At 40.5% G+C, this 25,090-nt stretch overlaps 1 protein-coding gene across 1 annotated transcript in view; it reads right to left on the bottom strand.

Annotated features, from left to right (window-relative positions):
* The window catches only part of LOC128636401 (centromere protein P-like), a 103,962-nt gene that overhangs the window by 29,672 nt on the left and 49,200 nt on the right, over positions 1–25,090 (bottom strand). The window contains exons 5-6 of the mRNA XM_053689421.1: positions 24,156–24,245; positions 22,181–22,269 (exon numbers count right to left, since the gene is read on the bottom strand). Coding sequence (XP_053545396.1) covers positions 22,181–22,269; positions 24,156–24,245 — 179 coding nt within the window. The remainder of the gene's footprint in view (positions 1–22,180; positions 22,270–24,155; positions 24,246–25,090) is intronic.

Here is a 25,090-nt window from a genome sequence, read left to right as displayed (position 1 = left end):
GTGCAAGAGAATGACTGGGAGTGACGTAGAGGGGAGGAGCTATATGCAGCTCTGCTGGGTGAATCCTCTTGCATTTCCTGTTGGGGAGGAGTTATATCCCAGAAGTAATGATGACCCGTGGACTGATCACACATAACAGAAGAAATTATGAATTCAGTATAACTAGTGGTTTCAAATATTATTTATTTATTAAAAATCTATATTCACATTTAAACAATATATATCTTTAAAATTAAGGGACGTCTCCCTATTAGAAATAAACAAATAAAACTCTAGCTAGAAATATATAGTATCCTCATAAAACACTGTTGTTTTAAATTCAAATATTGATTTATCCAGACCAATCATAAAATCTGTTATTCAAACCAATATATAGGTATACTGCGATCTATGCAAATCTTAAAACCAAACAGTTACTTTATAAATGAACTTAACAAATTAAAAGAAGTGACTGAAAGTTTCTTTATCGGTGATAGCAATGCTACAAAGTTTCCGTTCTCATAGATAGGGATAAATTGTCAGTATTTGATACTTCGTTATATTTATACACTGCAGTGGTCGTTATCCCAGTTTTTGAATCCAGCTAGCGGCTATTTTGAAGCCAATTTGTTACGGAGGGGAGTGTCTTTTTGTGAAAGGTTTTTTAAACACCTTTATACAATTCACGTATGCATACTTAGTAAAAAAAAGAAAGGAGAGGTACCTTTTTATGTCCCGGTTGCAACCGCTGATCCTTATTCACTGTGAGTGATTCACAGACTGTTCGGTTCTGATGCCGTGATGAGTCACCTGATCCTCTCTTTGTTTCAGAGGTCGTGTTCCGTCTCTATAGTACGGTCATCCTTCTTTTTTATAACCCTAATGATTTATTTCACCTAAGCCTCCTCAGTATTGGTGAAGATCGAGGATTTTCTTCTGTAGATTTGGCAGTAGTAATACACTCCGTAGAGTCTTTTTTTAAGGATAGACTTCAGACTGCAGGGTCACAAATAGACTTCAAACTGCAGGGTCACAAGGCATGGTGACAGTCATTCAGTAAAGTGTTCAGTAAAGTGTGGCAGGTCCCATTCAACGCGTTTCACCCTTCTGGGCTTTATCAAGAATTTAACTTAGCATGTTTTTTAACCTTTTTATCCATGGGCTCTTTAAACGACGAACTATCCTCGAGAGGAATAGTTGCCCGCTTCGCTAGCGTGGAAATAGCACCATCCAACTTAGGGACAGTCCCCCACAGCTCGAGCTGAGAGTCCTGGACGGGGAACAGTTTCTTAAAGGAAGAAGAAGGGGAAAAGGTAGAACCTAATCGCTCCCATTCATTCTTAATAATATTAGCCATCTTAACAGGAACCGGGAAGGTCTGAGGCACCACCCTGTCCTCGAATATCTTCTCAAACTTAGGAATCGAAGGTTCCTCCGGACTTCTGTTCCGGGACCTCCAGAGTAGCAAGCACTTGCTTTATCAAAAAGCGCAAATTATCCTAAACCTAAAGTCAGGCTCCTCCGCAGCCAGAGGGTGAGATGACACGGACTCTGACCCAGAAGGAGTCTCCTCTGAAGAGTCGGAGTGGGCCTCGTCATCGTATAACGTCTCTGATATTTGCGCTTAGTAGAACGTGGAAAGGCATGGATCACTTTCGATACCGCTGTTTTCAGTTGATCCGCAAAATCTGACGACCAACGAAACTCTCCGGTAGGAATAACGGTTGGACCCCGGGGCACTGCATGTGACCAGGACTACAGAAACCGATTTGTCTCCTGCGCTGCTGATCAACAGAGGAAGTGGGGACCGCGACACCCGGTCACATGGGATGCCTCGCAGTACAGCCCCTGCACTAAGGAGAAAACATGCCAAAAAACGGCCACGCAAATACTCCCGGAAGTCAACCTGAAAGTTCCACCATTGCCAGAGCCTCATCTCGCACATAATGCAGCAATAACACAATAAACAATATTATGTATAACCCCCCCGTTCAATAATCCCCTTACCAGGAATATTAACTCTTGATTTCATAAGATAAAAGGCGCCACACTGTGACCCTGTCTTCTGTGTTATCATCATGTATAAAAAAATGAAACAATCTTACCAGAATCTATGCAGTGGAACAGGAACACGGCCCTTCAAGTGCGACAGGTAGACGCATCGCCGCTCCTGACATGGATTTGAGTGCAGAAAGCAGGCAGCGAAACTCGTCAACTCTGATTGCTTGTGGAGCTGTTAATATGAGTTGGGATGGTTTCGCAGAAAGACTCTCCCTGCATCTCCGGACTCTAACTTTCACCCAGGCTCTCACTGAGAGGCTGACAGGGCTATTTAAAACTACAGTCCCATTCCGAAGAGTATTACCCTCCATAAGAGACTAAACTGAATCTTCTGACACTTCTCTGCCAACCTCCTGTGACGAAAGGCAAAGAATGACTGGGGGATGAGGGGAGTGGGGGAGGTATTTAAGCCTTTGGCTGGGGTGTCTTTGCCTCCTTCTGGTGGCCAGGTTCTTAATTCCCAAAAAGAAAATTTAACTGATAAATTTGTTTCTTTTTAGACACTGAGTCCACGGATTTCATCATTACTTGTGGGATTACACCTCCTGGTCAGCAGGAGGAGGCAAAGAGCACCACAGCAGAGCTGTTATATAGCTCCTCCCTTCCCTCCCACTCCAGTCATTCGACCGAAGTTAGGAAGAGAAAGGAAAAAGCCAAGGTGCAGAGGTGTCTGAAGTTTACAAACATTAATGACCTGTCTCAGAGAACAGGGCGGCCGTGGACTCATCGTGTCTAAAAAGAAACAAATTTATCAGGTAAGCATAAATTTTCTTTTCTTTTTAAAGACACGATGAGTCCACGGATTTCATCCTTACTTGTGGGATACAATACCAAAGCTAGAGTACACAGATGATAAGGGAGGGACAAGACAGGGAACCTAAACGGAAGGCACCACTGCCTGAAGAACCTTTACTCTAAAAAAACGGCCTCAGCAGAAGCAAAAGTATCAAATTTGTAAAATTTAGAAAAAGTGTGAAGAGAGGACCCAGTTGCAGCCTTGCAAATCTGTTCAACAGAAGATTAATTTTTGAATGCCCATGAGGAAGCCACAGCCCTAGTGGAATGAGCCGTAACTCTTTCAGGAGGCTGCTGTCCAGCAGTCTCATATGCAAAACGGATGATACTCTTCAGCCAAAAAGAAAGAGAGGTAGCCGTAGCTTTCTGACCCTTACATTTTCCAGAGAAAATGACAAAGAAGACGACTGACGAAAGTCCTTAGTCGCTTGTAAATAAAATTTCAGAGCACGAACCACGTCCAAATTGTGCAAAAGACGTTCCTTTTGAGAAGAAGGATAAGGACACAAGGAAGGAACAACAATCTCCTGATTAATGTTCCTGTCTGAAACAACCTTAGGAAGAAAACCAAGTTTAGTATGTAAAACCACCTTATCCGAATGAAAAATAAGGTAAGATGAATTATATTGCAATGCCGAAAGCTCAGACACTCTTCGAGCTGAAGAAATGGCAAGAAGAAATAAAACTTTCCAAGATAACAACTTAATATCTAAGGAATGCATAGGCTCAAACGGAGCCCCTTGAAGAACTTTAAGAACTAAATTCAGACTCCATGGAGGAGCAATTGGTCTAAACACAGGCCTGATTATAACCAAAGCCTGACAAAAGGATTGAACATCTGGGACATCTGCCAGACGCTTGTGTAACAAAATAGTTAAGGCAGAGATCAGACCCTTTAGGGAACTTGCCGATAAACCCTTCTCCAATCCTTCTTGGAGAAAAGACAAAATCCTGGGAATCCTAACTCTACTCCATGAGTAGCCCTTGGACTCACACTAATAAAGATATTTACGCCATATCTTATGGTAAATCTTTCTATTTACAGGTTTACGCGCCTGAATTAAAGTTTCTATGACCGAATCAGAGAAACCCCGCTTGGATAGAATTAAGCGTTCAAACTCCAAGCAGTCAGATTCAGAGAAGCTAGATTTGGGTGAAGGAAGGGTCCTTGAATGAGAAGGTCCTTCCTCAATGGAAGTTTCCAAGGTGGTAGGGATGACATGTCCACCAGATCGGCATACCAAAGCCTGCGAGGCCACGCAGGAGCGATGAGGATCACTGATGCCTTCTCCTGTTTGATTCGAGCAATAACCCGGGGAAGAAGAGCAAACGGGGGGAATAGATATGCTAGGCTGAAGGACCAAGGAACTGCCAAAGCATGAGATCCAACTCCGGCAGACCCCATTTGAGAATCAGGTTGGAGAATATTTCCGGATGGAGTTCCCACCCCCCCGGATGAAAAGTCTGCCTGCTCAGAAAATCCGCCTCCCAGCTGTCCACCCCCGGGATGTGGATCACTGACAGATGGCAAGAATGGGCCTCCGCCCACCGGATTATCTTGGCTACTTCGGTCCTCGCTAAGGAACCCCTTGTTGCCCCCTGATGATTGATGTAAGCCACTGCCGCTATGTTGTCCGACTGGAATCTGATGAACTGGGCCGAAGCCAACTGAGGCCCGAAGAGAATTGAAGATCGCCCTGAGCTCTAGGATGTTGTTAGGGAGAAGAGACTCTGCCTGAGTCCATACTCCCTGAGCCTTTAGAGAGCCCCAGACTGCTCCCCATCCTAAAAGGCTGGCGTCCGTTTTCACAATCACCCATGAAAGTCTGCGAAAGCATGTCCCCTGGGAGAGAGTCCCTCGTCTCCTGATCCAGGGTTATTCGAGGAGACAAATCCGTATAATCTCCATTCCACTGCCTGAGCATGCTTAACTGCAGTAGCCTGAGGTGAAACCGAGAAAACGGTATGATGTCCATTGCCGCCACCATCAATCCGATTACCTCCATGCACTAGGCCACTGACAGCTGAGGAGTGGACTGAAGGGCTAGACATATATCCAGAATCTTTGATTTTCTGACCTCTGTCAGAAAAATTCTCATGGATATAGAATCGATTAGAGTTCCCAAGAAGGTCACCCTTGTCTTCGGGATTAAAGAACTATTTTCCAGATTTACCTTCCATCCGTGAGTTCTCAGGAAGGATAGCACAATGTCGGTATGGGACGTTGCCTGCTGACAAGATGACACCTGGATTAGAATATCGTCCAGATAAGGCGCCATTGCAATGCCCCGCGGTCTTAGAACCGCCAGCAGAGACCCCAGAACCTTTGTGAAAATCAAAGTGTTCGTCCAGAAAGGCAAACCTTAGAAACTTGTGATGATCTCTGTGGATAGGAACATGAATATATGCGTCTTTTAAATCCTCTGTTGTCAAAAATTGACCCTCCTGGATCAATGGAAGAATGGAACAAATAGTTTCCATCTTGAATGATGGAACTCTGAGAAACTTGTTTAGACTCTTGAGGTCTAAGATAGGTCTGAAAGTTCCCTCCTTTTTGGGAACTACAAACAGATTTGAATAAAAACCATGTCCGTGTTCCTGTACAGGAACGGGACAAATTACTCCCATGGAGGAGAGGTCTCTTACACAATGTAAGAACGCCTCTCTTTTAATCTGGTCTGCGGATAATCTTGAAAGAAGAAATCATCCTCGGGGAGGATCATTTCTGAACTCCAGTTTGTATCCCTGAGACTTTATTTCTATAGCCCAGGGATCCTGAACATCCCGCACCCAAGCCTGAATGAAGAAGGAAAGTCTGCCCCCTACCAGATCCGGTCCCGGATTGGGGGCAAACCCTTCATGCTGACTTGGAATCGGCAGCAGGTTTCTTGGATTGTTTACCCTTGCTCCAAGATTGGTTGGGTCTCCAAGTAGACTTAGATTGTGAATAGTTTCCTTCCTGTATAGAGGAAGAAGAGAAGGAATTTCCCTTGAAATTTTGAAAGGAACGAAAATTACTTTGTTGCCCTTTCTGTTTGTTTCTTTTATCTTGAGGAAGGAGATTACCCTTGCCTCCCGTGATGTCAGAGATAATTTCCTTCAAGTCAGACCCAAACGAGGTCTTTCCCTTGTAAGGAATTGCCAGGAGCTTAGATTTGGATGATACATCTGCAGACCAAGGCTTCAACCATAAGGCTCTGCGGGCTAGGATAGAAAAACCTGAACTCTTAGCCGCCAATTTAGTAATTTGCAGAGAAGCAACTGTTATAAAAGAGTTGGCTAATTTCAGAGCTTTAATCCGATCCTGGATTTCCTCTGAAGAAGTCTCAGTCTTAAGACACTCCGCGAGAGCATCAAACCAATAAGCTGCCGCACTGGTGACCGTAGCAATGCACGCAGCCGGTTGCAATAGCAGACCCTGGTGAACATAGATCTTTTTAAGTAGACCCTCCAACTTCTTGTCCATAGGGTATTTGAAGGCACAACTATCCTCAATAGGAATAGTAGTTAGTTTGGCCAAGGTGGAAATAGCCCCCTCCACCTTAGGAACCGTTTGCCAAGTTTCCCTGACAGTGTCCGCTATAAAGAACATCTTCTTGAAAATAGGAGAAGGAGAGAAGGGAATACCTGGTCTCTCCCATTCCTTAGAAATAATCTCCGAAGTTTGCTTGGGAACTGGAAAAACATCTGAGTAAGAAGGAACTTCAAAGTATTTGTCTAACTTACTCGATTTCTCAGGAACGACCACTACCATGGAGTCACAGTCGTCCAAAGTCACTAAAACCTCCCTGAGTAACAGGTCGGAGGTGTTCCAGTTTAAACCTGAAAGAGACAACTTCTGAATCAGTCATAGGTAAGGAACTCCATGAGAAATGTCACCTTCCGATAGAACCTCCATACCCTTCATCTCAGATCCCTGGGAGGGTGCATCCGAGATTGCCACCATAGCATCAGAAACTTCATTGACCACATAGTTCCTTTTACGTTTGTCTTGAAGTATAGGAAAGATAGATAACGCATCAGAAAGTGTAGAAGACATAACTGCAGCTATGTCTTTTAACGTAACTGCGGCAGAAGCTAAAGAAGAAGTACAGGGCACTGCTTGAGAGGGCGTTAAAGGTTGGGACGCTTGGGGAGAAAGCTGTGGCATACTCTGCATCTCATCGTTAGAGTCCTGAGAAGCATCCTCCTTTGACAAATTTTTATCATTAATTTTTTTTTCTCTATAGCTTAGAGCCCTCTCAACACATGAGGGACAAAAAGGAACTGGATGTTCCACATTGGCATCCAAACACATGGTACAAGTAACATTTTGTACAGCTTCTAAATCCATGTTATAGAACAGACAATAATGAAATAAAAATAAAAAAATTGAAACTGGCCTTTTAATTTATACTGACCCTTTACATTTTTAACTCATAACTCTCTTACTGTATTAAAACAAGAGTGTGCAAAAAGAAAAAAAACAATTTTAAAACTAATACTGATAAATCCTGAAGAATAACAGAATACTGTGCCTTTAAATAGTAAAAATCAACTATTTTACTGAGCTGAGCAAAAACGTCTCACATTTAAACAGTTTAAAAAATAATTTGCTCCGCAATCAGACACCTCTCCGCCTCAACAGCTCTGCTGAGGCGCCTACCTGCCAACCGGTCTCCAGACCGCTCCCCCAGCAATGTTTCAAGTCAGGCTTCAGAACGCTACCAACCGCTTGCTTTCTTAACCATGCGGTTCTAGCGCAACGCCCGATGTCCTACTAGACAAACAGTGGAGATGTCTGAACGTAACCGGAACTCCGGAACGGATGCCCAAATAAACTGTGCGGCGTCTCTAGAGTCAAAAGCGCGCAAAAAGTAGCCCCGCACGTCAAAAATGTACACAGCTTCCCGGTCAAATTTTAATAAAAATAACCGATAGCCCAGCTTTGAAGTCCCAGCCCAGTGCCTGTACATATGCTATCACTATAGGAAAACCCTCTATACATGAAGAGCCCATGTTCCCAAGTAAAATAAATGTATAGCCATATAAACGAATAAGTGCAGAATCCTCTCTGAGTCCATTGTATTTATGCCCCAGAATAACAAAGACTGCACTTACTTTAATGCTGTCCGACAGCAGGACAGCTCTAACAGGTTTAAGAGGTCCTTTCCCTCCTATAGCCCTGTGGAAAAAGATAGGGCCTGAGTTAGATATTGCTTAGGCCATCATGAGAAGGGCAGCATAACAGTATGGGAGGTGTAGTGAGAATTATGTCCCACCAGTTCCCATTGCTCTAAAGCCACCAAAAGCTCTACTGAAGAGACTGATATGGACTACAGCTACACCCTAGGACAAAGCAGCACTCTCTGGCACTACTTAAAAAATAATAAACTCTTGATTGAAGAATCTAATCTAACACCTCACTTTACCTCTTCCTATCACTAATGTAGGCAAAGAGAATGAATGGAGTGGGAGGGAAGTGAGGAGCTATATAACAGCTCTGCTGTGGTGATCTTTGCCTCCTCCTCCTGACCAGGAGGTGTAATCCCACAAGTAAGGATGAAATCCGTGGACTCATCGTGTCTTTAAAAAGAAAGTAATGAATGAAGCCGTGGACTCGCCTCCCCTTTAGATGGAAACTTCTGACTTCGACTCCTTCATAAAAGCTCAATATATATATTAAAAAATATTCAGGTATTACAGTAACTTTTGTTACTGAGGTTGCTTAAAAAGTATGCATTCTGAGGATGTATGTGATCTGCCAATGAAGGCTCAGCAAGCCACCTAATGAGTAACATGATATAAAGAGAAGACTATTACACACTGGTCCAACTATTCATGCTGTCTGTAAAGCTTCTCTACAGGTTCTAGAAGTCATCAAAAGATATTGTCTCCTGGTCAGAGGCTGCCTCAGGATTAGCATTAAAGAGACAGTAAAGTGCTTTAGTGAATTTAAAAGAGGGCATTTTGTTATGTGTGTACATTATTTTGTATTTTTAAATATGGATGTTCCTATGCTGAAAATGTAAAGTATTTAAAGGGCCACTAAACCCAAACATTTTCTTTCATGATTCAGTTAGAGCAGTGATTTTTAACCTTTTTTTTGCCGTGGCACACTTTTTTACATTAAAAAATCCTGTGGCACACCACCATCCCAAAATTTAAAAAAAAAAATTACACATTGTAGCCTAATACAGCATATATATATACACATACACACAAACACACACATACTGTATGTATTGTGCTGTTATGCCATCCCTCCTACAAACTACCCCTGCACTGGGAGTAAAAAACAAGCAAAGTTTAAAAAATATGTCACACTGTTGTCAGTCTGCCGTGGCACACCTGAGGATCTCTCACGGCACACTAGTGTGCCACGGCACACTGGTTGAAAAAACATAATTTATGCTTACCTGATAAATTTATTTCTCTTGTAGTGTATCCAGTCCACGGATCATCCATTACTTATGGGATATTCTCCTTCCCAACAGGAAGTTGCAAGAGGATCACCCACAGCAGAGCTGCTATATAGCTCCTCCCCTAACTGTCATATCCAGTCATTCGACCGAAAACAAACAGCGAAAGGAGAAACCATAGGGTGCAGTGGTGACTGTAGTTTAATTAAAATTTAGACCTGCCTTAAAAGGACAGGGCGGGCCGTGGACTGGATACACTACAAGAGAAATAAATTTATCAGGTAAGCATAAATTATGTTTTCTCTTGTTAAGTGTATCCAGTCCACGGATCATCCATTACTTATGGGATACCAATACCAAAGCTAAAGTACACGGATGATGGGAGGGACAAGGCAGGATTAAGCGGAAGGAACCACTGCCTGAAGAACCTTTCTCCCAAAAACAGCCTCCGAAGAAGCAAAAGTATCAAATTTGGAAAATTTGGAAAAAGTGTGAAGCGAAGACCAAGTCGCGCCCTTGCAAATCTGTTCAACAGAGGCCTCATTTTTAAAGGCCCAGGTGGAAGCCACAGCTCTAGTAGAATGAGCTGTAATCCTTTCAGGGGGCTGCTGTCCAGCAATCTCATAGGCTAGGCGTATTATGCTCCGAAGCCAAAAGGAAAGAGAGGTTGCCGAAGCTTTTTGACCTCTCCTCTGTCTAGAGTAAACGACAAACAGGGTAGATGTTTGACGAAAATCTTTAGTAGCTTGTAAGTAAAACTTCAAGGCACGGACTACGTCCAGATTATGTAAAAGACGTTCCTTCTTTGAAGAAGGATTAGGACACAATGATGGAACAACAATCTCTTGATTGATATTCTTGTTAGAAACCACCTTAGGTAAAAACCCAGGTTTGGTACGCAGGACTACCTTATCTGCATGAAAAATCAGATAAGGAGAATCACATTGTAAGGCAGATAGCTCAGAGACTCTCCGAGCCGTGGAAATAGCCATCAAAAACAGAACTTTCCAAGATAAAAGTTTAATATCAATGGAATTAAGGGGTTCCAACGGAACTCCTTGAAGAACTTTAAGAACCAAGTTTAAGCTCCACGGGGTAGCAACAGGTTTAAACACAGGCTTAATTCTAACCAAAGCCTGGCAAAATGCCTGGACTTCTGGAACCTCTGCCAGACGCTTGTGCAAAAGAATAGACAGAGCAGAAATCTGTCCCTTTAAGAGACTATCTGATAATCCTTTGTCCAAGCCCTCTTGGAGAAAAGACAATATTCTAGGAATCCTAACCTTAGTCCATGAGTAATTCTTGGATTCACACCAATAAAGATATTTACTCCATATCTTGTGGTAGATTTTCCTGGTAACAGGCTTTCGTGCCTGTATTAAAGTATCAATGACTGACTCGGAGAAGCCACGCTTTGATAGAATCAAGCGTTCAATCTCCATGCAGTCAGTCTCAGAGAAATTAGATTTGGATGATTGAAAGGACCTTGTATCAGAAGGTCCTGTCTTAGAGGCAGAGTCCATGGTGGAAAGGATGACATGTCCACTAGGTCTGCATACCAAGTCCTGCGTGGCCACGCAGGTGTTATCAGAATCACCGATGCTCTCTACTGTTTGATTTTGGCAATCAGTCGAGGGAGCAGAGGAAACGGTGGAAACAGATAAGCCAGGTTGAAGAACCAAGGCGCTGCTAGAGCATCTATCAGCGTCGCCTCTGGGTCCCTGGACCTGGTTCCGTAACAAGGAAGCTTGGCGTTCTGGCGAGACGTCATGAGATCCAACTCTGGTTTGCCCCAACGATGAATCAATTGAGCAAACACCTCCGGATGGAGTTCCCACTCAACCGGATGGAAAGTCTGACGACTTAGAAAATCCGCCTCCCAGTTCTCGACGCCTGGGATATGGATTGCTGACAGGTGGCAAGAGTGGTACTCTGCCCAGCGAATTATATTTGAGACTTCCAACATCGCTAGGGAACTCCTGGTTCCCCCTTGATGGTTGATGTAAGCCACAGTCGTGATGTTGTCCGACTGAAATCTGATGAACCTCAGTGTTGCTAACTGAGGCCAAGCCAGAAGAGCATTGAATATCGCTCTTAACTCCAGAATATTTATTGGAAGGAGTTTCTCCTCCTGAGTCCACGATCCCTGTGCCTTCAGGGAATTCCAGACTGCACCCCAACCTAGAAGGCTGGCATCTGTTGTTACAATTGTCCAATCTGGCCTGCGAAAGGTCATACCCTTGGACAGGTGTACCCGAGACAACCACCAGAGAAGAGAATCTCTGGTCTCTTGATCCAGATTTAGCAGAGGGGACAAATCTGTGTAATCCCCATTCTACTGACTCAGCATGCATAATTGCAGCGGTCTGAGATGAAGGCGCGCAAATGGCACTATGTCCATTGCCGCTACCATTAAGCCGATTACCTCCATACACTGAGCTACCGAAGGGCGCGGAATGGAGTGAAGAACACGGCAAGCATTTAGAAATTTTGATAACCTGGACTCAGTCAGGTAAATTTTCATTTCTACAGAATCTATAAGAGTCCCTAAGAAGGAGACTCTTGTGAGTGTGGATAGAGAACTCTTTTCCTCGTTCACTTTCCACCCGTGCGACCTCAGAAATGCCAGAACTATCTCTGTATGAGACTTGGCAACTTGAAAGCTTGACGCCTGTATCAGGATGTCGTCTAGACACGGAGCCACCGCTATGCCTCGCGGTCTTAGAACCGCCAGAAGTGAGCCCAGAACCTTTGTAAAGATTCTCGGGGCTGTAGCCAACCCGAAGGGAAGAGCTACAAATTGGTAATGCCTGTCTAGAAAGGCAAACCTTAGAAACCGATGATGATCTTTGTGAATCGGTATGTGAAGGTAGGCATCCTTTAAGTCCACTGTGGTCATGTACTGACCTTCTTGGATCATGGGTAGGATGGTCCGAATAGTTTCCATTTTGAAAGATGGAACTCTGAGGAATTTGTTTAAGATCTTTAGATCCAAAATTGGTCTGAAGGTTCCCTCTTTTTTGGGAACCACAAACAGATTTGAATAAAAACCCTGTCCTTGTTCCGTCCGCGGAACTGGATGGATCACTCCCATAACTAGGAGGTCTTGCACACAGCGTAGGAATGCCTCTTTCTTTATCTGATTTGCAGATAGCCTTGAAAGATGAAATCTCCCTTGTGGATGGGAAGCTTTGAAGTCCAGAAGATATCCCTGAGATATGATCTCCAACGCCCAGGGATCCTGAACATCTCTTGCCCACGCCTGGGCGAAGAGAGAAAGTCTGCCCCCTACTAGATCTGTCGCCGGATAGGGGGCCGTTCCTTCATGCTGTCTTAGAGGCAGCAGCAGGCTTTCTGGCCTGCTTGCCTTTGTTCCAGGACTGGTTAGGTTTCCAGGCCTGCTTAGATTGAGCAAAAGTTCCCTCTTGTTTTGAAGCGGAGGAAGTTGATGCTGCATCTGCCTTGAAATTTCGAAACGCACGAAAATTAGACTGTTTGGCCTTTGCTTTGGCCCTGTCCTGAGGAAGGGTGTGACCCTTACCTCCAGTAATGTCAGCAATAATTTCCTTCAAACCAGGCCCGAATAAGGTCTGCCCCTTGAAAGGAATGTTGAGTAATTTAGACTTCGAAGTCACGTCAGCTGACCAGGATTTAAGCCATAGCGCCCTACGCGCTTGGATGGCGAATCCGGAATTCTTAGCCGTTAGTTTAGTCAAATGAACAATGGCATCAGAAACAAATGAGTTAGCTAGCTTAAGTGTTCTAAGCTTGTCAATAATTTCAGTCAATGGAGCTGTATGGATGGCCTCAAACCAGAATGCCGCCGCGGCCGTGACAGGCGCAATGCATGCAAGGGGCTGTAAAATAAAACCTTGTTGAATAAACATTTTCTTAAGGTAACCCTCCAATTTTTTATCCATTGGATCTGAAAAAGCACAACTGTCCTCAACCGGGATATTAGTACGCTTTGCTAAAGTAGAAACTGCTCCCTCCACCTTAGGGACCGTCTGCCATAAGTCCCGTGTAGTGGCGTCTATTGGAAACATTTTTCTAAATATAGGAGGTGGGGAAAAAGGCACACCCGGTCTATCCCACTCCTTGCTAATAATTTCTGTAAGCCTTTTAGGTATAGGAAAAACATCAGTACACACCGGTACCGCATAGTATTTATCCAGCCTACACAATGTCTCTGGTACTGCAACTGTGTTACAGTCATTCAGAGCAGCTAATACCTCCCCAAGCAACACACGGAGGTTCTCAAGCTTAAATTTAAAATTAGAAATCTCTGAATCAGGATTCCCCGAATCAGAGATGTCACCCACAGACTGAAGCTCTCCGTCCTCATGATCTGCATATTGTGACGCAGTATCAGACATGGCCCTTACAGAATCTGCACGCTCTGTATTTCTCCTAGCCCCAGAGCAATCACGCTTTCCTCTTAATTTAGGCAACCTGTATAATACCTCTGACAGGGTATTATTCATGATTGCAGCCATGTCCTGCAAGATAATCGCTATGGGCGTCCCTGATGTAATTGGCGCCATATTAGCGTGCATCCCCTGAGCGGGAGGCGAAGGGTCTGACACGCGGGGAGAGTTAGTCGGCATAACTTCCCCCTCGTCAGAATCTTCTGGTGATATTTCTTTTATATTTAAAGACTGATCTTTACTGTTTAAGGTGAAATCAATACATTTAGTACACATTCTCCTATGGGGCTCCACCATGGCTTTCAAACATAATGAACAAATAGTTTCCTCTGTGCCAGACATGTTTAAACAGACTAGCAATGAGACTAGCAAGCATGGAAAACACTTTAAACAAGTTTACAAGCAATATAAAAAACGTTACTGCACCTTTAAGAAACACAAATTTTGTCAAAATTTGAAATAACAGTGAAAAAAGGCAGTTACACTAACGAAATTTTTACAGTGTATGTAACAAGTTAGCAGAGCATTGCACCCACTTGCAAATGGATGATTAACCCCTTAATACCCAAAACGGAATAATAAAAGACAAAAACGTTTTTTTTAAATAGTCACAACTGCCACAGCTCTACTGTGGCTTTTTACCTCCCTCAAAAATGACTTTGAAGCCTTTTGAGCCCTCCAGAGATTTCCTGGATCATGCAGGAAGAAGCTGGATGTCTGTGTCTGTAATTTTTGCTGTGCAAAAAAATGGCAAAATAGGCCCCTCCCACTCATATTACAACAGTGGAAAGCCTAAGGAAACTGTTTCTAGGCCAAATTCAAGCCAGCCATGTGGAAAAAAACTAGGCCCCAATAAGTTTTATCACCAAATACATATAAAAACGATTAAACATGCCAGCAAACGTTTTATATTACATTTTTATAAAAGAGTATGCATCTCTATTAATAAGCCTGGTACCAGTAGCTATCACTGCATTTAAGGCTTTACTTACATTAGTTTGGTATCAGCAGCATTTTCTAGCAAATTCCATCCCTAGAAAAATATTAACTGCACATACCTTATTACAGGAAAACCTGCACGCTATTCCCCCTCTGAAGTTACCTCACTCCTCAGAATATGTGAGAACAGCAAAGGATCTTAGTTACTTCTGCTAAGATCATAGAAAACGCAGGCAGATTCTTCTTCTAAATACTGCCTGAGATAAACAGTACACTCCGGCACCATTTAAAAATAACAAACTTTTGATTGAAGAATAAACTAAGTATAAAACACCACATTCCTCTTACGACCTCGATCTTGGTTGAGGCTTGCAAGAGAATGACTGGATATGACAGTTAGGGGAGGAGCTATATAGCAGCTCTGCTGTGGGTGATCCTCTTGCAACTTCCTGTTGGGAAGGAGAATATCCCATAAGTAATGGATGATCCCTGGACTGGATACACATAACAAGAGAAACACTGAGTTAGAGAATACAATTTTAAACAACATTCAAATTTACTTCTATTATCTAATTTGTTTTATTTTTTAGATATCCATTGTTGAAGAAATAGCAATGCATATGGGTGAGCCAATCACACGAGGCATCTATGTGCACGCACCAATCAGCAGCTACTGAGCCTATCTTGATATGCTTTCCAGCAAAGAATATCAAGAGAATTAAACAAATTAGATAATAGAAGTAAATTAGAATGTTGTTTAAAATGGCACACTCTTTCTAATTAATGAAAGAAAAAATTGGGGTTTCATGTCCCTTTAAATCTTATACTTGTGGGTGAGCCTCTGTTCATTCAATAGAGCTGTGAAAGGGATACTTGTGTATGATTACCTACCAATCAGTGAACACTACCTGCAAGTTTTACAATCTAAATAAACAGCTTTATTGTCTCCTTGCCATGCACACAAATATATTTTAACATGTTAAATAATGTTCATTAATATGCTTGATGGTAGTATTTTGTGTTTCATGTCTACATAAAATAGTATTTTATTAAGATTTAATATCGGAGTTGGTACATGTTAACTGACTTCGACTCTGACTGCATTTAAAATTGCTTCTGACTCCACAACCCTAGCCAATACCTTCAGTTTTGTTTTACCATTTGGCCTTATTGGCAGCACTCTGAAGTATTTAAACTCTATTTTTTGTTAGTTGTGCAAAGCAAACATTTTGGATTCGTATTAAAAAAAAAACAATATACAATTTGTGTGGATAAGTGAACTTTCAGTTCTAAAAACTGAATCAGCATAGTGGCAAGAAATGGTTTGGCACTGAAAGTGTAACAAAAAATAAAATCCACAATACATTACAGAAACGTTTGTGACAGCCCTTAGAACTTATGTCTTGCGTTTCTACAATGATGACATGCATTGTTCAGTTGCAGATAGAAATGTGCTTTTGAATTTCTGACTTTTAATAAGTTTGACGCCTTATTTTTTTTCTTTTCTTTCTTTCTTTTTTTTTTTTTTTTAATAAAACCTTCCTGACCTAAAAACAAAATCACTAAATTAACCTCTGTCTCTTTTTGATCCTAGAATGTAACACAATTAATAGCTTCCAAAATATTAAAGGGATATAAAACCTAATTATTTTCTTTCATTATTCAAATAGAGAATACATTGTAAAAAAAGTTTCCAATTTACTTCTATTATCAAGTTTGCTTCTTCCTCATGTTATTCTTTGTTGAAGGGATACCTAGATAGGTAACGTGCACACGCCTGAAGAACTACATGACAGGAAGTAGTGCTGCCATCTAGTGCTCTTGCTAATGTATAACATTAGTACTAAATGACAGGAAATAGTGCTGCCATCTAGTGCTCTTGCTAATGTATAACATTAGTACTACATGACAGGAAATAGTGCTGCCCTCTAGTGCTCTTGCTAATGTATAACATTAGTACTACATAACAGGAAATAGCGCTGCCATCTAGTGCTCTTGCTAATGTATAACATTAGTACTACATGACAGGAAATAGTGCTGCCATCTAGTGCTCTTGCTAATGTATAACATTAGTACTACATGACATGACATAGTGCTGCCATCTAGTGCTCTTGCTAATGTATAACATTAGTACTACATGACAGGAAATAGTGCTGCCCTCTAGTGCTCTTGCTAATGGATAACATTAGTACTACATGACAGGAAATAGTGCTGCCATCTAGTGCTCTTGCTAATGTATAACATTAGTACAACATGACAGGAAATAGTGCTGCCATCTAGTGCTCTTGCTAATGTATAACATTAGTACTACATGACAGGAAATAGTGCTGCCATCTAGTGTTCTTGCTAATGTATAACATTAGTACTACATGACAGGAAATAGTGCTGCCATCTAGTGTTCTTGCTAATGTATAACATTAGTACTACATGACAGGAAATAGTGCTGCCATCTAGTGCTCTTGCTAATGTATAACATTAGTACTACATGACAGGAAATAGTGCTGCCATCTAGTGTTCTTGCTAATGTATAACATTAGTACTACATGACAGGAAATAGTGCTGCCATCTAGTGTTCTTGCTAATGTATAACATTAGTACTACATGACAGGAAATAGTGCTGCCATCTAGTGCTCTTGCTAATGTATAACATTAGTACTACATGACAGGAAATAGTGCTGCCATCTAGTGCTCTTGCTAATGTATAACATTAGTACTACATGACAGGAAATAGTGCTGCCATCTAGTGTTCTTGCTAATGTATAACATTAGTACTACATGACAGGAAATAGTGCTGCCATCTAGTGCTCTTGCTAATGTATAACATTAGTACTACATGACAGGAAATAGTGCTGCCATCTAGTGCTCTTGCTAATGTATAACATTGTTGCAAAACTGTTGCCATATAGTGCTGCAGACACGTGCACACTCATGTGCTTGCATCTCTGTTTTTCAACAAAGGATAACAAGAAAATGAAGACAATTTGATAGTAGAAGTTAATTGGAAGGTTGTTTAAAATTTTATGTTCTATCTGAATCATTCATTTTTTGGGTTTAATGTCCCTTTAACTATGTGATAAGTTGCACTATAAGCCAAGAAATGTTTCCTTTCTTTGTGAAATTGCACTTAAGGGAAGCAGATAGGAAAATATTTAAAATTCTAGATTTTACCTCTCTGTTTTTAAGACTGACAGCAATTTGTTTCCTGCACATTACTGAACTTTTGCCCTGTAAGATAACCATCAGTTCATGCCATTAGTGGCGCATTGGACCCTGAGGCACCTATACCTCGCTGGGTTACACAGTGTTTTATCTGTAAGTCTCATTTTCATAACATTCCGTGTATCAGTTGACCGTGAGTATATTATTTTCTATTTGATTAACTTGGAGACATGAAAGTATAAAATGTTCTGATGTTTTTATTATTTACTATTTATTGCCTATAGCCATGTGATTAACCTCTGCAAAGTGCTCAAACATATAGGGCCTATGTTGTAAGTAACATCACAATAATGCTATGTTATAAAGGTGTCCGCGTCGCAATCGTGACCGCAGGTGAAATGTTCTAAAGGGATAAAATCAATGTTAGAAAAACACATCATTGTAACATGAAAAAAGCCGCAGCTACTGTCTTCTATGGGTTATTTATATCTGTATACTAAATCTTGTTCTATAAAGAAAAGAACACTCGAAAAGTTAAAAATAGTTATTTATTTTAATAGAGAACTTACTTGAAAGACAAAATATAGTATTTTAAATTTTTATATATATATATATATATATATATATATATATATATATATATATATTAGAAAAAAAGGAAGGTGTGAGTAAGGCGCAAAAAAAAAAAAAGGACCCCGTAAGGCAGAGATAATACAACCGTGCTGCCACAGACTACCTATCAAAGCTGGTGGGTCCCCAAGACCTGCAGCTTCGATAAGAAAAAAAATATAGAAAGAGAAAATGGTAGGCAAAACAGGGCGCACTATTGAAAAACTATCAACTGGAAGGGAGTATAGATTATCCCACCCTCTTTTACAAACAATACAATTTCGGTATAGTACCAACTAGCTATCTAGCAGTTCTCACTATAGATAGACTAGAGTATAGACAATAAATACAATTTAGATACAGTAGTGAACAGTGTCAAGTAAAAACATTACAGTAAGCAGCAAAAAAACATAAAACATAAAAAATGCAATGCAAAAAAAAAAAAAAAAAGAAGAAAAAATATATAAGAATAAACAAGAATTTGTGCGCATGCACACATTTACAGTGTGTAAGGAGGGAGTGGGGGAGAGGGAAAGGGAGAGGGAGGGTAAATAAAACATTTGTAAAGGGATCAGGGAGGGGGTATGTATTGAGGGGGTGGCCGCTACACTACAGAAAATGGGGTGTTTTAGGGAAAAAAGGCAATTTTTTTAGTAAACTGGGTACTGGCAGACAGCTGCGAGTACCTAAGATGGCGGCCATTAGGTCGAGGGGGGAGGCTGAGAGAGCTGTTTGTGTGGGGGGGGGGGGGGATCCTACATTTATAAAATATATATTTAACAAAAATAATAATAATAAAAAAAAAAAAAGCACCTTTATTTTTATACTGGCAGACTTTCTGCCAGTACTTAAGATGGCAGTGACAATTGTGGGGTGGGGAGGGAAGGGAGCTGTTTGAGGGGGGTCTGGGGTGGGATGTGTCAGGTGGGAGGCTGATCTCTACACTAAATCTAAAATTAACCCTACAAGCTACCTAATTAACCCCTTAACTGCTGGGCATAATACATGTGTGGTGCGCAGCAGCATTTTGCAGCCTTCTAATTACCAAAAAGCAAAGCCAAAGCCATAGATATCTGCCATTTCTGAACAAAGGGGATCCTAGAGAAGAATTTACAAACACTTGTGCCATGATTGCACTAACTGTTTGTAAACTGTTTGAGAAACCTAAAATTGTGAAAAAGTTGACTATTTTTTATTTGATCGCATTTGGCGCTGAAATGGTGGCATGAAATATACCAAAATGGGCCTAGATCAATACTTGGGGTTGTCTACTACACTAAAGCTAAAATTAACCCTACAAGCTCCCTAATTAACCCCTTCACTGCTGGGCATTATATACATGAGGTGTGCAGCGGTATTTAGTGGCCTTCTAATTACCAAAAAGCAATGCCAAAGCCATATATGTCTGCTATTTCTGAACAAAGGGGATCCCAAAGAAGCATTTACAGCCATTTTTACAACCATTTGTGCCATAATTGCACAAGCTGTTTGTAAATAATTTCAGTGAGAAACCTAAAGTTTGTGAAAAAGCTAACAATTTTTTTTATTTAAACGCATTTTGCAGTGAAATGGTGGCATGAAATATACCAAAATGGGCCTAGATCAATACACATATATATATATATATATATATATATATATACACACACACACACACATGAAGGGATATTCAGGGATTCAGGGAAAGTGCTACTTGTATGTATTGCCCTATAACTTGCAAAAAAAGCAAAGAACATGTTAACATTGGGTATTTGTAAACTCAGGACAAAATTTAGAAACTATTTAGCATGGGTGTTTTTTGGTAGTTGTAGATGTGTAACCAATTTTGGGGGTCAAAGTTAGAAAAAGTGTGTTTTTTTCCACTCATATTTTATAAAAAAAATTTATAGCACATTATAAGATATGATGAATAATGGTATATTTTAACGGAGAGAAAAACGGTATATAATATGTGTGGGTACAGTAAATAAGTAAGAGGAAAATTGCAGCTAAACACAAACACCGCAGAAATGTAAAAATAGCCCTGGTCCCAAACGGTCAACAAATGGAAAAGTTATCTGGTCACTAAAGGGTTAATGGAATATCTGCATAGGAGTACAGAAGTCCATTATAAGCAACTATCTGTTCTGTGTTCTGGTGGCACATTGTGTTTGCTAATCCAAGTTTATCCTTTATCAAATTTATCATTTAAAAAGGCTATTTGATCATTAGAAAAGTGTTTTGCAATTACGTTAGCACAGCTGAAACTGTTGTGCTGATTAAAGAAGCAATAAAACTGTCCTTTATAACTTAGCGCTATTGTGATGATGTGATGATTGCAGAGGTTAATCATATGGCTATCTAGTTCCTAAAAAAAGAAAAGAACACACAATTATTTTTATATATATATATATATATTGAACTTATTTTAAATGCAAATATAGTCATTTTTGGGCTGGCTCCTAAATTTTCAAATTATATTAGTCAAGCAAGGGTGTCTGTTTCACATGTTGCCACTGACATTATTATGCTTGGGGTATTTTATTTTTTATCCCACCAGAAGCTAACTGGTGATTGGTGGCTGAACATAGATGCCACTTGTCTTTGGCTCAGCATAGTGTTTAGCTAGCTACCAGTAATGCATTGCTGTTTCTTTGCCTACCTAGGTTTACTTTTTAACAAAGAATGTTAAGAGAGATAAGAAAAGTTCATAAAAAAGTAAATTGCAAAGTTGTTTAAAACTGAAAGCCCAGTGTTCTCACCAGGACCTATTTTAGGAGCACAACATCCAGCTGAATTTACTGACCACCCAGCTAACATTTAAGCCAATATTATTTTTTTTATGTTTGTTGCACATATTATCAATACATTAATTTGTGTTAAATTATGCAATTAATGTGTGCTTTGTGTCCCTTAAGTGACGTTTATAAATAACAAAAAATAATGCACAGTATTACACTGCCCCCACCTGCCTGCTTCATAATGCCACTTGGCTGGCAAAATGTTATGTGGAGAACACTGAAACCCTAACTGAATCATGAACACTTCATTCTGTCTTTACTGTCCATTTAAGCAGAACTCATCTCTGATCTTCTGCATTGCCATCCATTTAAGGTATCTCTTTCTACGTCCTAGGCTTCTTTCTTACCACAGTCCCCAATTGTTTGCTATAAACCTGAAAGCCAATGAGTGGGAACCACCATTTCTTAGCTTTCCACTAGTAGTATTCTCTAACAAGTATTCAATACACATATATATGTCACGGGTAAAGTAAGAAATCCTTTACCCGTAAAACGGACATTACCCAAGCGGCTGTGGGTAAAGCCTGATGAACTGTAATTCCCCCATCTACACTATTTATTTTGCCTCCGCTTGGGGGGGGGGGGGGGGTTTCAAGGAAGGTGCCCCGCCGATCCTCTGGCATCCACCGCAAGTGAAACTTGGAGAATGAGGTTTACAAGGGGGGCTTCACCTCCCTTGAACTCCCTAGGCAGGGACAAAAAAAATAGTGAAGATGGGGGAATTACAGTGCACGCTATATATGTTTGATGCAGCGACTCCGCACTCTAAGGGGATTAATGATCATACATCGGGCTTTACCCACAGCCGCTTGGGTAATGTCCGTTTTACCCGGGGAAATCCTAGGAGTACCCAATATCTGACTTTACCCATAACATATACAACAATAAATAATAAAAAGATAACAAACAAATAATTTAATAATGAAAAAATATATCAACAACACAGCTGTAATCCTGAGCATATTTTAAAAGGAAATTCACTGTGTCACCATTCTTAAATAAATAAAATAAAAAAATAAAAAAAACTTACCTGCATACAAATTTGCTTAGATCAGCATATTCTCCATATTCCATAATAATGTTTAAGTCAGTAACATCATAACCGGCACTGCATTTACCCTATTAAAAAAAAAATAGCTAAAGGATGCAGTAAAATATGAAACATTTCATTTACAACATGGATTACATAACCAGACAACAAAACATGAGCACGTATACAATAATACACATGAATGCTAAACCATTATTATTATTAGAATATAAATATAAAATGAAATTATTGTAAATACTAAAGTGGTGATAACAGTTGTTTATACTGTTTCAACAACATCTGATCATTAAATAAATGATAGTAAACTCAGATGGTAAACTATTTAAAAAAAAAAAATAACACTAGCAATTGCTTTGAAAGCATAAAGAAATGTTCTCATTATACAATAGTGCTATCTGGTGGTGAGCCGTATTATGACAGTTACTAGTTACTTTCAGGGGAGTAAAGTTATTTATTTAGAAGTCATTGAAAGTACATTGCCTGTGTTCTGGGAAAATGGCGAGCTTGTGAAAATAGCGAACTATGCCACTCTCCTGTGACGTGGGATCATTGTTTCACAAAGTTTGACCATATTGCGCATGCGTTCTAGCTTCATTACATACCTGGCCTCAGACGTCACTGCTACAGTTTCGAGACCGTGAAATTCATGGACCCTCTGTACCCGCGCATGCGTGGCATTTGAAACTCTGTCAATACCGCGCCTGCTTTGCATGACCAAGCAAACAGTTTTAAACAATTAATTTCTTTAATGTCAGTGTAACTGTAATGGAATGCGTATAAATATATGGCAAAGCAGGGCGCGGCATGGTCATACAAGATTGACCTGTGTGGAGGCTTTGATCATACTGCAAAGCGGGGCGCGTTATTGACAGAGTTTCAAATGCCGCGCATGCGCGGTACAGAGGGTCCATGAATTTCACGGGTCTCAAAACTGTAGCAGGGACGTATGTGGCCAGGTATGTAATAATGCTAGAACGCATGCGCAATATGGTCAAACACCTGCTCTATAAATGCCAGGAGGTGCTCTGCATTTGTGACTGTTTATTTGGCTTGTGGATTTGGGGGTTACCAAATCCATTTCCCTCTATACTATGATGCAGGAGGTGCCCTCTTGTATTTTTTGTTTATTGGGATATAAAAAACAAGGTTTTCCTTTCATGACTGGATACAATTTTAAACAACTTTCCAAGTTACTTCTATTATGAGATTTGCTTCATTCTCTTGGTATCCTTTGTTGAAGGATAAGCATATATGTGCAGTCACCAACCAGAAGCTAGCTCCCAGTTCCTGAGCCTACATAGGTATAGTTCTCAACAAAGGATACCAGAAGAACAAAGTAAATGAAATAATAAATTATTTATAAAGTTGTTGTTTTTTTTTTTTAAATTGCTGATCTATCTGAATCAGGAAATAAAAATTTGGGGTTTATGCCCCTTTAACTTTTATTGCATGGAAGCTCGATTTTAGTTCACTCAGTGGGATCTAACACTGAATTAGGAGAGGGGTTGAGTGCTTAAAGGGATATGAAACGATGCTTCTTTAGTAAATATATGTTAAATCAAAGTAAACATAAAAAACAGATTGTGTTAAAAAAGCAAACAACTTACTTGTTTTCTTGCAAAATATAGCACTTAGAAATTCTCAGTGTAGCCCCTGCCTACAGCTAGATAAGCAAGCAGACATTACAAAACCTAAGTTCTACTGTCACATGACTGGAGACATTTTATGGTGTCTCCTAGCAACACTTCAAAGGAAAAACTATTCCTTTTACTTCCTGTAGAGGCCCTAGCCCCCTTGTAGGGCTGTGACACAAAGTAATGGACATTGCACAAATTAATTTTAAAAAAGATATGAAAAGTAAAATCATTCTAAAATTATGAATAATGATTTCTATAACCCGCCATTTTATATTGCTTTAACATCTATACTGCCCACATGGTAGGTGTAATCTTACCTGTGATTCCATTGTTTGAAATTCCAGCTGAAATGCGAGTGACTGGCACTGACCCATCAACCTGTGCTTAAATAGCGTTTTGGTTCTCTGCTGTAATAAAACAAAAAGGGACTTTATTAGCTAAATAAACAATATGACGGGGGAGGTGATGCAAGTGATTGACATAGCGCTTGGCACTTTAGGGATTAAAGGACATAAAAGTGCAAAAAGAAAATGCTCTAATCTGTAAGAGCATTTTTTACTGCACTATGACTTGTATACCCCTGCAAGGGGTTAAACACATAGTTAAAATCAACTACAGAGCAGCAATATTCTACTGATCCATAGATTACACAGCTTTTGAGACAATGACAATATGCATATGTGTGTAGCCACTAATTACCAGCAATGTTTAGCTCTGGAATATTGCTAGAGTTACAATGGTGAAGAATGAAAAACAAAATTTATGCTTACCTGATAAATTCCTTTCTCCTGTAGTGTGGTCAGTCCACGGGTCATCATTACTTCTGGGATATTAACTCCTCCCCAACAGGAAGTGCAAGAGGATTCACCCAGCAGAGCTGCTATATAGCTCCTCCCCATCTACGTCACACCCAGTCATTCGACCAAGAACCAACGAGAAAGGAGAAGCCAAAGGGTGCAGTGGTGACTGGAGTATAATTTAAAAATTTTTATAGACCTGCCATAAAAAACAGGGCGGGCCGTGGACTGACCACACTACAGGAGAAAGGAATTTATCAGGTAAGCATAAATTTTGTTTTCTCCTGTTAAGTGTGGTCAGTCCACGGGTCATCATTACTTCTGGGATACCAATACCAAAGCTAAAGTACACGGATGACGGGAGGGACAGGCAGGCTCTTTATACGGAAGGAACCACTGCCTGAAGAACCTTTCTCCCAAAAACAGCCTCCGAAGAAGCAAAAGTGTCAAATTTG

The sequence above is a fragment of the Bombina bombina genome, chromosome 7, assembly GCF_027579735.1.
Source record: "Bombina bombina isolate aBomBom1 chromosome 7, aBomBom1.pri, whole genome shotgun sequence".
Taxonomy (NCBI): Eukaryota; Metazoa; Chordata; class Amphibia; order Anura; family Bombinatoridae; genus Bombina; species Bombina bombina.
The sequence above is the reverse complement of the archived record's forward strand: the minus strand, read 5'-3'. Positions and strand labels throughout refer to the sequence as shown.